Below are 14,103 nucleotides of genomic sequence, written 5' to 3'. Positions count from 1 at the left end.
TCACCCCTAAACAAGGCAAAGTCCAAAGACAAGTTCTTTGTGAGGACTTAGTAAGCCAGTGGTAAGAAACTGAGTCTGCAACAATTTGGAGCCCAAATGTCCTTTTAATAAATTTCTTTATAGGGTCTCAGGATACCAGTGCATCTAAGTCTCCTTTCTCTCCTGTTCTCTCCTGTTCTTTCCAATTTCCTTTCACCAGTTGACCTGGTGGAACTCTGGAAATCTAAGAGGTCACCCATCTGGAATATTAAGAGAGAGGCAGCATCTAGATAAGAGGGGTTTGGATTACCTGAGAGAAATACAACTGCTTTTTATTCATCTTTTTTTCCCTTTTATCAACTTGTTTTACAAAAATTGTTATAAATATACACAACACAAAATTTACCATCTTAGCCATTTATAATTCTATATTCAGTGACATTAAACACATTTACAATGAGTGACCATCACCACCATCCATCTCCAGAACTTTCCATCTTCCCAAACAGAAACCTAAACTCTTTATATACTTGTAACTTCCCATTATAACCTATTATAGTTTCCCATTTTGACCTCCCCTCAGCCTATGGCAACCACTCTTTTATTTCTGTCCTTATAAGTCCCTGCTCTACCACGAGTGACATCCTCAACCCTGTTCTTATGAATTTGACTATTCTAGGTGCCTCATGTATGTGCTTTATCTTTTATTATGATCATAAAAATCCATTATAGCTCCATTTGCTATGCACTTGCTCATGGAGGGCTTGCATTTGGATGTAGATACCACTGATGTGGACAGATATTAGTCCAGCTGGGCAAACACTGATCCAGGACACACAGCACATTAATAATCTGCACACCCAGGTGCATGCTGCCAGGCAACAAATGAGGAGACTGCTGCCATATTAGATTGGAGTCTGGGATGAAGTGTCTCAGGATTTCACGTATTCACTGGTAGACAGAGGAAGCTGAATTCTGAAAGCTGTGTAATGAGGAGATGGGGAGGGTTGGGCAAACATGATTAGTCTCAGAACTCCAGGCCTAGGTTATTTATTCTCTGGAGAAACCTAGGACATGTGAGTGGGATGGATTGCTGAATATGAAGCTGAGTAAGTTTGCCCAAGAGGCCTAAACTTAGGGGGAAAGTGGTCTCTTTATGAGCTCTATTGACACTGAATAGAAATGGGGGAGGGGTTTTCAAGATGGCGGACTACAGTGTGGCTGCATTTCATGTTGCTCCAGGACTCAGGACTCAAAAGAGGAGATATTGAGAGACTTGGGACCAACTCAAAGCCACCGGGTGAGTCTCTCCCATTGGGGAGGTGTCCCAGACGGGGCAGTAGTTCTGGAATGCAGGGAACTTTGTGAAGTAGAGCTGCTGGTGAGACACCCCTCCCCCGGCTGGAGCAATGAACTCAGACAACTGGGAGCATTGGAGAGGAAGCCGCTCAGCACAGCGCTTGGACTCGGAGCAACCACTGGGGCTCCAGGTGGCTTCCCAGAGGAGGAGCTGCATGGTGAGCTGTGTGGACTCAGAGCAACCAATCCTGAACACCAGGGCCTGCCCGGAGGAGGAGGAGGAGGAGGAGGAGGAGGAATGCGGCGGGTTCCTTAGACTCGGAGTGACTGCACCAGAGCTACAGGTGGTTGCCATAGGAGGAGCTGTGCCACGAGCTGTTTGGACTCAGAGCGAACACTCCTGAACACCTGGGGGCTGCCCAGAGGAGGAGGAGGAGCGAGGAGGGTCGCTTGGACTCTGAGTGACTGCATCAGAGCTCCAGGTGGCTGCTCAGAGGAGGAGGCGAGTGGTGAGTTGTTTGGACTCAAAGCGACTGCTCCTGAACACCGAGGGGCTGCCCGGAGGAGGAGCACGGTGGGTCGCTTGGTCTTGGAGCGGCGCAACCACAGCTCTGGGTGGCTGCCCCAGAGGAGGCGTGCGGCGGGTCACTTGTTCTCAGAGCAACCACTCCTGAACACCCAGGGGGCTGCCCGGAAGAGAAGGAACAGGGCAGGTCATGTAGACTCGGAATGACTACCCAGGGCTATGGATGGTTGGCGGGAGAAAGAGGTGCAAAATGAGTTGCTTGAACTCCTAGTGACCACCCCAGAACACCGGGCAGCTGTCCAGAGGAAGAGGCGTGCAGTGGCCACTGGGACTTGGAGTGACTGTACGGGCTCCAGGTGGCTGCTCAAAGGAGGGGCCGCATAGCCAAGCGATTAGGTGCAGAGCAGGGTCCCAGGACCTAGGAGGCTTCTTGGTGGAAGAGCCACACAGAGACATGCTGAGGGGCGGAGCAAAGGTTCCAGGACTATGGGCAGACTCTCTGAGGAGAGGCAGCCTAAGGAGACTCGTCTGCGAAGGGTGAGGCTCCCAGGCCTAGGAGGTAGGTCTGGGCCCCTGGAAATGTTGCAGAGGAAGGTAGCCCAGGCCAGGCAGTAGTTGTAGATTGAGGGGAACCTCTAGGAGGGGAACTGAACAGCGAGACCTCCCCACTGGGTGAGTCTTCCCTGCCAGGCGAGGTTTTCCCACAAGGACAGTAAAACCAGCGACACAGGCCCAAAAAGGCCTTGCCTCAGCCCGCAGCCTAGTTCCCCTTTGGATGACCATTGGTCAACAAGTGGAGGCACCTCTGCCCACTAGCACGTAATATACCCCACCTGACGACCACCACCCATAGAGAGGCAGCTTCCTTGTGGAGCACCACATTATCAACTTCCTCCAAGACTTTAGGCTACTGAAGACTAAGAGGGGATATACTAGAAACCTTCAAGTACATTATAAGTCAACAGAGGAAATCGGCAATATCTTAGCAGTCCACTGATAACTGAACAATATGAGAAAACAAGGGAAGAAAATGCCCCAAACAAATCTAGATGTTACACCAATAAAATCCAATGAAAGCATGGCAGAAGAAATGACAGAAAGGGAGTTCAGAATGTACATAATTAAAATGAACAGAGAAGCAAACAATGAGATGAAAGAGAAAATGCAGGCTTTGAATGATGTGATCAAAGAGAAAATGCGGGCATTGAATGATCGTATCAATTGACAGTTAAAATAGCACATACAGGAAGCAAAAGATCATTTCAATAAAGAGTTAGAGATATTGAAAAAAACAAACAGAAATCCTTGAAATGAAGGAAACAATAAACCAAATTAAGAACTCCATAGAAAGCATAACCAATAGGATAGAACACCTGGAAGACAGAACCTCAGATATTGAAGACAAAATATTTAACCTTGAAAACAAAGTTGACCAAACAGAGAAGATGGTAAGAAATCATGAACAGAATCTCCAAGAACTATGGGATATCATGAACAGGCCAAATTTAAGAATTATTGGGATTGAGGAAGGCTTAGAGAAACAAACCAAAGGAATGAACAATCTATTCAATGAAATAATATCAGAAAATTTCCCAAATCTGAAGAATGAAATGGAAAATAAAGTTCAAGAGGCTTATAGGACTCCAAATACACAAAATTACAACAGACCCACACCAAGGCACATTATAATGAAAATACCTAACATACAAAATAGAGACAGAATTTTAAAGACTGTGAGAGAAAAAAACCAAATTACATTCAGGGGGAAACCAATACGGATATCAGCAGATTTTTCAATCCAGACCCTAAAAGCTAGAACGGACTGGAACAACATTTTTCAAGCCCTGAAAGAAAATGGATGCCAACCAAGAATCTTATACCCAGAAAAACTTACCTTCAAATTTGACGATGAAGTAAAATCCTTCCATGATAAACAAAAGCTAAAAGAATTTACAAAAAGAAAGCCAGCATTACAGAATATTATCATCAAAATATTCCATGAAGAAGGGATGAAAAACAAAGAAGCAAATCAGCAAAGGGAGGAATTATCCTAAAGGAATTGTCAAATAAAGAAGGAACCAAGTCGTGTCAAAAAAATAAATAAAATAAATGAACCAAATGACCGGGAATACAAATCATATCTCAATAATAACCCTGAATATTAATGGTCTGAATTCATCAATCAAAAGACATAGACTGGCAGATTGGACTAAAAAGAAAGATACAACAATATGTTGCCTGCAAGAGACTCACCTCATAGAAAAAGATACTCATAGAATAAAGGTGAAAGGATGGGGAAAAACATACCATGCACATGGACTCAGCAAAAAAGCTGGAGTATCCATCCTCATTTCAGGTAATGTGGACTTCAAGCCAAAGTTAGTCAGAAGGGATAAAGAAGGACATTTCATACTGCTTAAGGGAAGCATAAATCAGCAAGTCATAACAATCACAAACATCTATGCCCCAAACAGTGGCTCATCCACATATGTCAAACAAATCCTTCTCAATTTCAGAAAACAAATAGACCATAACACAATAATACTAAGTGATCTTAACATGCTTCTCTCACCACTGGACAGATCTTCCAAACAAAAATTGAACAAAGAAACAATAGATCTCAATAACACAATCAATAATTTAGACTTAACATACATTTATAGAATATACCATCCAACCAAGAGCGAATACACTTTCTTCTCAGCAGCACATGGATCCTTCTCTAAAATAGACCATATATTATGCCACAAAGCTAATGTTAGCAAATACAAGAAGATAGAGACACTACCTTGCATTCTATCAGATCATAATGGATTGAAGTTAGAAACAAATGAAAGAGTAAAAAACAGAAACCAATCCAACACCAGGAGATTAAACAATATGCTATTATATGAATGGATAACAGAAGATATTAGGAAGGAAATTAAGAAATTCTTAGAGGTCAATGAGGACAAAGAAACATCATATCAAAATCTCTGGGACACTATGAAAGCAGTACTTAGAGGAGCACATTCAATAAAAGAAGTGAAACTCAACAAATAAACGACCTAATGCTACAGCTCAAAGGCCTAGAAAAGGAAGAACAGACCAACACCAAAAGTAGTAGAAGACAGGAAATAGTTAAACTCAGAGTTGATATCAATGAAATTGAAACAAAAGAAACAATACAAAAAATTGACAAAATAAATAGCTGGTTCTTTGAAAAAATAAACAAAAATGATAAACCTTTAGCCACACTAACAAAGAGAAGACAAGTGAAAACCCAAATCATTAAAATTCAGAATGAACAAGGAAATATCACAACAGACAGGATTGAAATACAAAACATAATTAGAAGCTATTTTGAAAATCGATACTCCAACAAAATAGAAAATTTCGAAGACATCAACAGGTTTCTAGAGACATATGAATTGCCTATACTGAACGAGGAGGACATACACAATTTAAATAGACCAATTTCAAGTAATGAAATAGAAGAAGTCATTAAAAGCCTACCAACAAAGAAAAGTCCGGGACCAGATGGGTTCTCAGCCGAGTTCTACAAAACCTTTAAAGAAGAGCTCATTCCAATACTTCTCAAAGTATTCCATAAAATAGAAGAGGAGGGAACACTCCCAAACTCATTCTATGAAGTCAATATTACCCTGATACCTAAACCAGACAGACACATCGAGGAAATAAAATTTCAGACCAATATCCTTAATGAACATCGACACAAAAATTCTCAACAAAATTTTAGCAAATTGCATACAAAAACATATTAAAAAGATAGTGCACCATGATCAAGTGGGTTTCATCCCAGGGACACAAGGTTGGTTCAACATCAGGAAATCAATAAATGTAATTCACCATATCAATAAACTTAACATCAAGAATCACATGATTATTTCAATAGATGTAGAAAAAAGCATTAGATAAAATACAGCACTCCTTCCTACTCAAAACACTAGAAAAAATAGGGATAGTGGGAACATTCCTTAACAGTGTAAAGGCCATCTAAGCTAAGCCCATGGCTAATATCATTCTAAATGGTGAAAAACTGAAAGCATTCCCCCTATAAACTGGAACAAGGCAGGGATGCCCTCTTTCACCACTTCTATTCAATATCGTCCTTGAAACTCTAGCCAGAGCAATTAGACAGACCAAAGAAATTAAAGGGATAGGAATAGGAAAAGAAGAACTCAAGCTATCTCTATTTGCTGATGATATGATTATATACTTAGAGGAACCAGGAAATTCCACCAGAAAACTTTTAGAACTCATAAGTGAATTCAGTAAAGTAGTGGGATATAAGATCAATGCACATAAATCTAATGCATTTTTATACGTAAGTGATGAATCTTTGAAAAGAATAATTAGGAAAACTACCCCATTCACAATAGACTCGAAAAAAATAAAAGACATGGGACTCAATCTCACAAAAGATGTGAAAGACCTCTACAATGAGAACTACAGAACACTAAAGAAAGAAATTAAAGAAAACCTTAGAAGATGGAAAGACCTCCCATGTTCTTGGATAGGAAGAATTAATATTGTCAAAATGGCCATACTACCTAAAGTGCTATACAGTTTCATTGCAATTCCAATTAAAATCCCAATGACGTACCTTACAGAAATAGAGCAAGCAATTATGAAATTCAACTGGAAGAATAAGAAACCCAGAATAACTAAAGAAATCCTTAGCAGAAAGAGTGAAGCAAGGGGTATTGCAATACCAGATCTTCAACTCTAGTACAAAGCAATAGTAACAAAAATAGCATTGTATTGGTACCAAAATAGAAAGGTAGATCAATGGTACAGAATAGAGGACATGGACACAAACCCAAATAAATACAATTTTCTCATATTAGACAAAGGTGCCAAAAATATGTAATGGAGAAAAGATAGCCTCTTCAACAAATGGTGCTGGGAGAATTGGAAATCCATATGCAACAGAATGAAACTAAAACAATATCTCTGACTATGCATGAAACTAAACTCAAAATGGATTAAGGACCTGGAATCAAACCAGAGACCCTGCAGATTATAGAAGAAAAAGTAGGTCCAGATCTTCAACATGTCGGCTTAGGACCAGACTTCCTCAACAGGACTCCCATAGCACAAGAAATAAAAACAAAAATCAATAACTGGGATAGATTCAAACTAAAAAGCTTTCTCTCAGCAAAGGAAACTATCAGCAGTGTGAAGAAAGAGCCTACAGAGTGGGAGAAAATCTTTGCCAATCATACTTCAGATACAGCACTAATCTCCAGAATCTATAAAGAACTCAAAAAACTCTACACCAAGAATGCAAATAATCCAGTCGACAAATGGGCTAAGGAAATGAATAGACACTTCACTGAAGAAGATCTACAAGCAATCTACAAACATATGGAAAAATATTCACCATCTCTAGTAATAAGAGAAATGCAAATCAAAACTACCCTAAAATTCCATCTCACCCCAATTAGAATGGGGATTATCAAGAATACATGCAACAACAGGTATTGGCGAGGATGTAAGGAAAAAGGAACACTCATACATTGCTGGTGGGGCTGCAAATTAGTGCAGCCACTCTGGAAAGCAGTGTGGAGATTCCTTAGAAAACTTGGAATGGAACCACCATTTGACCCAGCTATCCAACTCCTTGGCCTATACCCAAAGGACTTAAAATAAGCATACTACAGAGATTCAGTCACATCAATGTTCATAGCTGCTCAATTCACCATAGCCAGAATGTGGAACCAACCTAGATGTCCTTCAATTGATGAATGGATAAAGAAACTGTGGTATATATATGTATATATATATGCAGTGGAATATTACTGAGCCATAAAGAATGATAAAATTATGGCATTTGCAGGCAAATGGATGAAATTGGAGAATATCATGTTAAGTGAGATAAGCCAATCTCTAAAAACCAAAGGACAAATGATATCGCTAGTAAGTGGATGATGACACAATGGGGGGTGGGAGCGGTTAGTGTTAGGGTTAGAGTTAGGGTTAGGGAGGGCGTCAAGAATGGAGGAAGGAAGGACTGTATAGAGGGAAAAGAGGGGTGGGAAGGGTGGGGGAAGGGAAAAAATAACAGAATGAATCAAACAACATTACCCTATGTAAATTTGGTTACACAAATGGTATGCCTTTACGCCATGTACAAACAGAGAAACAACACGTATCCCATTTGTTTACAATTAAAAAAAAGAACAAAAAAAGAAATGTGGGCTTAAGTCCAATTTGTTTCCTAGCAAAATAAATACATAAAATAAAAGAACTTCCTTGATTCAGAAGAGGAAAGAGTTGAAATTATTATAAGTAGAAAAGGCAAATGAACAGGAGATTTAGTCATTTTGAGGATATTTTAATAATATCTTGGTAGGCAGTCACACATAAGTGTAAAAGGATACTCTGAAATCTTTCCTGACTGCAAAGGCGAGAGGAGTGAATTACACTACCCAGCAAGGTTGTGGGTGTGATTATATTCATGGGTATGCTAGACTTGGACAATGGACCAAGTGACAACATAAACCTTAGAAATAGCATGCTTGTTTTTGCCAAAATCATGACAAACTCATCTCTTAAATTGCCAACATTGTGTTTAAGTTTAGATCCAGATACGCATGTAACAACACACACACACACACACACACACACACAAATTTAGAACTAAAGAATTGTCAGTGTAAAGAAATACATGTATTTTAAGATGCCTATGCAAATCCTCTGTTCCTGACTTTGTTTAGCTCTTAGATCTTACCACTACACTTGCTTTAATTCGGGATCTTAAGACTGTGACATGAGCCCCTCTCATTAGGAGCTAAATTGTCACAACCAACACTTTGCACTTTCGAAGCAGACAATAGTCTGTTCACAGGCTGTGTCTACCCATTATTCCATATAAGGAACCAAACATTTAAAGATGAACTGAGAATTTAAGATCAGTCCTTTCCTAATTTCAGTTCTTATAGCCATTTAGATTGTTTATTATTTATGTAACATTTTTGTGTCCTGATACTACATGCTTATTGTAGAACATTTAGGAGACATATATAACTATAATAAAGAAATAATATCACTAATCATCCACTATCCAGAGACAAATATGGTTGTATTCTGATGTATTTTATCTAGTACTGTTTTTTCTTTTCTATAAAATCTTTTCTCTAATACTGTACTTTTAAAAAAATTGTTTTTACCTTGTAATTTTACATTCCTTTATGCACACTTTTCTAAGTTGTGAAAAAATTTTTAAAACTTGTCTTGATGATCATATTATTTCACCATATGGTACAACCATACTTTAATTCTTAGCATGATCAGTTCTTAGAAAAACTTACTATATTCCTTTCCCTCAAAGTTGTACCAATTAAACTCTCATCAACAGAATATGAGATACCTGCTGGTTCTAAAATTAAGGACAATAATTTAAAAATAAACTTTTCTTCTTTGGCAGATAAAAATGATTATCTCACTGTTGCTTGCATTTGATTATTAATTAGGCTAAAAACTTCAATATGTTAATTGTTTATTTGTGCTTCTCCAGAAAATTGTCTGCTCTTATCCTTTGCCCATTTTTTCTTATTTCTTTGCCATTTTATATTTTTGGACACTAAAATATCATCCTTTGTTTCCAGTAGTAATTAATACAACCCAAGCGTTACAAAAGATGTTTATGATAGCAATATAAAGTACCAAGAAGGATTACATGAAGAAAATATTCAGACTTCATTAAGGAAACTGATATATGGAAAGCTTGCTCCAGTTGCCCTTAGGAAGACTTAATACTCTATAGATATAATTCTCCTTTATGTTATAAACTGAATGTAATTAAAAAACATTTATGGGCCACCCCAACATGAAAAGCCAGGGCAGGAGAAGAACTTTTGAAATCAGGTCATCCTGAAGGGTGCCGGACATGGGACCTGCCCAGAGAGGCACAGCATTCAGGTAGATGTCATGGAGAGGCACAACATTTGGGTCGACATCATGCCTGACGGCCACATGGCCTCCCACGGAGCATCTGTTGGTTTTCAACGTGAGGACTTCTTTCTTGGCCACCGCTGGGGCATCAGCTGGACTGGAGAAACCCTCTCATCCCTGCAGAGGGACACAGTGGCCTTCTCCACCATGTGCTTGATGACAGGCACTCCAAATACCAACCTGGCGTTGAGCGGGTTGCAGCCTGCCACGGCTACCACAAGTCCCTGCCTGTCATGTCCAGCGGCCAATAGGAACCTCATGGCAGTGGCCACTTCTTTTTTTTTCAATTTCAGAGAGGCATTTTATGTGACTGGTTCAAGTAAAATGTAATACATTTAATAGGGTCATGCTCTTCTTAAAAATTTTAAGAGAAGCAGAAACAATGAAAAAGCAATAAAAAAAATTACACAAAGGCCAGTAAAATTACACTGGGATCAATTAAAACAGGACAAGCAAAACTCGAGCGGCCTCAGTTTTCAGAGTTCTCGCTGCCCATGGCGCCCCGCGGTTCCTGGAACCCAGGCACCACAGCGACAGCACAAGGGAAACAAAGTCCTACTCTGGTGACGTGCTCTCCACTGTCACGGAGGAGGGTTTCCCAGCCACCACCCTTGGGAGCAGGCCTACTTTCCCAGCACTGCTGAGTGGCAACGGAAAAGCCCATAAATCAAACCACTGGTGGAAGGTTTTACTTTGAAATGGAGTGATGTTTGGTTAATAATTTGAGATCCACTAATCCTAAATGGGGTGACCCATTTAAAACGGCCTCTGTGTAAATTCACAGTTCATTAGATGGAGTCTGGTTTGAACAGGTCATTATGTGGTTAGTGTGCACGTGAGGGAGGGAGGATGTCTAGGGATGGCCAGGACACACCGGCTCAGCCTGGTGACACTCATGACACTGTCAAGCTTCCTCTTAATGGGAGGTTAGCTTGAATCACCAACTTTTCAACCGAGGTGCTTCTGCTTAGTAACCCCTTTTGGTTTACAGTAGAAATGTGCAAAAATTTTAAATGAGGAATATTCTATTTACAATTAATTTAAACTTATGAAGCTGTTTTAACTGGCCCATCTAAATGTGTTAATTAACATCAATGATGGATTCTTATTTTTCACACTTTGTTACTCTGATCATTAGCAGTGATGGAAAAGCTGAATTAAGTTAATGGAGAGGATCATAAATTTTTAAAGGACTTCTCTGCTTGTTTCAACTGGAAAACAGAGAAAGATGAAGAGGCATTTTTGCCTCCACTCATAAATTTTTGGTACCAAATTTCTTAAAAACCAGATGGTTTAAAAAATTTTTTTCAAAAATTATTTTAACACACTGCTCAGACGTGACTGCTAAAAAAATAGCACATACACGTACACACCGAGCAGCCGCAGCAGCGCCAGAAACATCCAACTCACCTCACTTTCTAAAAATATGAATCGTAACTGAGCACAGAACCAGCGTCCACCCTGTCATGAAAGCAAAGGTCCTCGCATCCTGACGAAGATGGAAATGAAGGCCCACTGCCACATGCATGCTGGGCGCCAGTGCAGCGAGGGGCAGCGGCAGAGGCTGGCCCAGGGCCGGTGCCTGTGCAGTCCATGGATGCAGCTCTGTGTAGCTGGAGGGCGCAGGCTGAGCCCCCACACCCAGGAAATCGACGCAGTGGCATGAGATCCCAACGCTGCTAGCGAGACTTCACACCCACGAGGACTACAATGAGGATGATGGTGATGACGAAGAGTATCAGGATCACTAACATCTTCCGGTTCTTCTTTTGGTACTGCTCTGCCTTATGAAGCTGTTTCAAGCCGTCTTCAGTTTTGATACAGGACTGTTCAACATTATAGTCAATCCTATCAAGGACTGTACCCTGTTCTACAATCATGGCTCCTAAGTCCCTAAAGATCTCATTGAGGTCAGAGATGGACTGCACAATCTGACGTATGTCTCGCTCCCACTCTTCCACCATCAGCGTGTTCTGCTCCACCAGCACCAGCTGGTCGTCTGTGAAGTCCCGGTCATACAGAGTATTATCTTCTCCATCATCCATTAGTGGTACTGATGTATCAAAAAAATGCTGGGCTCTTTCCTCTCGATTCTTCATGCATTTGAGGTAGCCCGACTGAGCGTGCCGGAAGCTGGTGTACAGCTCCTGCAGGGCCTGGGCCAGGGAGGCCACCACGTTGCATAGCAGCCGCTCCTCCTGCTCCGAGCAGGCCCAGTGGGCCCGGCTAGGCAGGGCCTGCACAGCACCCTGGCACCTGTGGAAGAGCTGTGTGATCTCTTGGGTGGTTATTTCGATGGCGTGTTCCTCCTCACTGCTGTCATCCAGGGTAGGTCTGTTTAAATGCTTATCATGGAGGCTGGCTAATTCCTTCATCTTCTGTTTAATCCGGCCAACGTCGTATTGTATTTCATCTACTCCATCCACCCATTTCGGAGGTGACTGCTTTGTCATGCCAATTGCTGCTTCTGGGTCTAAGCTAATGCCTGACACCAGTGCCATACGGTCATCAGCAAGCTGTATCATAAACTTGCTTTTGACACTTAGGATTTGGAACTGTTTTCCTATCTTTTCATGCATCAGTTTTTAATTTCCTTGGGCATACTTGTGAGCATGAATCTGACTTGATCTGGCTCATCCAGCTCCGCAGCAATGCTACATGAATGCAGAGGGCTGGAGGTGGTGTGACTACTCACTTGCTCGGCTAACAGCTGCCGGTTTTGGATGGAATTATTCTGCAACACAAGAAAGCGTCGGTTAAACGCCTGGTGGCCACGTCTCACCCTTTGTGACCCCACTTTCAGGGTCCCCCCGCCCACTTATATTCTTGATTGATTGTCTTTCTTTCTCTTGGTCGGGCCCAGCCGGCCCACCCTTTCACAGAAGTCTCTCTTGACAAGGCCCAAAGATGAAAAGGCGCAGCTTTGCGTTCCACCAAAGCGCAAAGACCCCTCCCCAAATAACCACCTAGGCTTTCCAATTGTCTGACTCCCCCTACCCAAGACCGGACTTCGATCTCTAAGCACTTGAATCCCCCCAATCCTTGCATAGCAAGCCAACATCCCAGAGACCCCACCCCAATCCAACCTTAGATCTACAAGCGTCTGACTCGCCAATCCAGCTGGGGACTGGGAGGACCTGAAACCCCCTACCACTCTCAGTTGCTGAGACCCCCAAAGGTCCTTGCCCCCTACCCCTAACGTGGGTCCTGGGCGTTAGGCAACACCCCGAGGCTGGGCCCCACCTGGCGCCCCTTCCCTGCGAGGCCTGCTCTGGGTTTCAGCGTGGACAACCCGAGGCAGGCCCAAGCCCTGAACTTCAGAGCGCCTGCAGCTCCCTTCCTCAGCGACCGAGCTTGCTAACGCTCAGCCGACCTCCTGACCCCTTCCTTTCCTGGGTGGCCTGGTCCTCCACTGCCAGCAGGCTGCTGGCCTCCAGGAGGTCAGCAGGGCCTGCCTCCCAGGCCTTTTCACGCCTCTTCTCCGGCTCCCTCCATCACCGGATCTCTGCAGTGGCCACTTCTAAAAATAGATTCCCTGCCCCCAGGAACAGGGGAACCACAGGAAGTCACACAGACCACTTCCCTTGGCCATTCTGCTGCTTCCAGTAAGCTGGGAACAGTGGAGCCCCCTCGTGTTCCTGCACTGGCTGCCTCAATCCTAAATCACGACAAAAAGGGCAGCGGGGTCAATTCTGGTATTTGCACCCTCTGCACGTGAGCCTCAGCCACAAGGAGGGAGCGGCTCCCCCAGGCTCCCTCCAGGCTCTCAACCCCCACAGGCCTGGGGGCAGAACCAAAGTCACCTGAGTTCTACTATGAATTGCAGGAATGAACTTCTGCCTCTTTAACTTCCTGCACCGCTCAGTGCTCCAGCAGTGCCACTCCACTGCAGCCACCAGGTCCTCTCCAGTGTCAGCTGGTCTTTCCAGCAAACTCTAGGGAGGACACCTGACAGCTCAGGTCCCGGTGCAGCTTTGCCTTGGGGCGTGTTCTGCTTTCACTGCGACCCTGTAAAGTTCATGACAGTCAAAGACTGAAGAACTGGATTGGTCAGCGAGCCACGTTCTGGATCTGCTGCCCACCAGCTGGGGCGTCACTGCTTCCCCACGTCCTTCTGTGCTGCACTTGCAGACCTGGCCGAGATCCAGAGGCTCCAGGGCAGACACCAAGCTTCCGAAGCCACAGGGGCCGCAGGCGCTCCTGTCTTCCACCCCTTCCTAGGACCAGTGCCCCGGGGAGGGCTTCTCGTGGCGATGGCTGAAGTCGAATCCTCCTGCAGCCCTGCACCCTAGCGGATGCCCCCCCCCATTGCCTCTTGTCCCCTGGTGCAGCCATTCTGG

General features: G+C 43.0%; 1 protein-coding gene across 3 annotated transcripts; it reads right to left on the bottom strand.

The window, feature by feature from the left end:
* Positions 1 to 10,083: 10,083 nt before the first annotated feature.
* LOC306648327 (syntaxin-16-like) lies at positions 10,084 to 13,236 on the bottom strand. 3 transcript variants are annotated; one of them, XM_079118359.1, is made up of 3 exons: positions 13,137 to 13,236; positions 12,459 to 12,473; positions 10,084 to 12,291 (listed from the first exon to the last, which is right to left on the bottom strand). In XM_079118359.1, exon 3 carries the CDS (start codon positions 12,286 to 12,288, stop codon positions 11,443 to 11,445), a length of 846 nt encoding a protein of 281 aa, XP_078974485.1. In that variant the 5' UTR covers positions 12,289 to 12,291; positions 12,459 to 12,473; positions 13,137 to 13,236; the 3' UTR covers positions 10,084 to 11,442. The 3 variants fall into 3 exon arrangements, with proteins under 3 accessions (XP_078974485.1, XP_078974486.1, XP_078974484.1); XM_079118360.1 differs by lacking the exon at positions 13,137 to 13,236 and having other exon boundaries at positions 10,084 to 12,279; positions 12,459 to 12,870; XM_079118358.1 differs by lacking the exon at positions 13,137 to 13,236 and having other exon boundaries at positions 12,459 to 12,869.
* Positions 13,237 to 14,103: the final 867 nt, after the last annotated feature.

Source organism: Sciurus vulgaris, assembly GCF_902686455.1.
Source record: "Sciurus vulgaris genome assembly, chromosome: 17".
NCBI lineage: Eukaryota > Metazoa > Chordata > Mammalia > Rodentia > Sciuridae > Sciurus > Sciurus vulgaris.
Note: the sequence above shows the minus strand (reverse complement) of the source record. Positions and strands in the feature narration are given on the sequence as shown.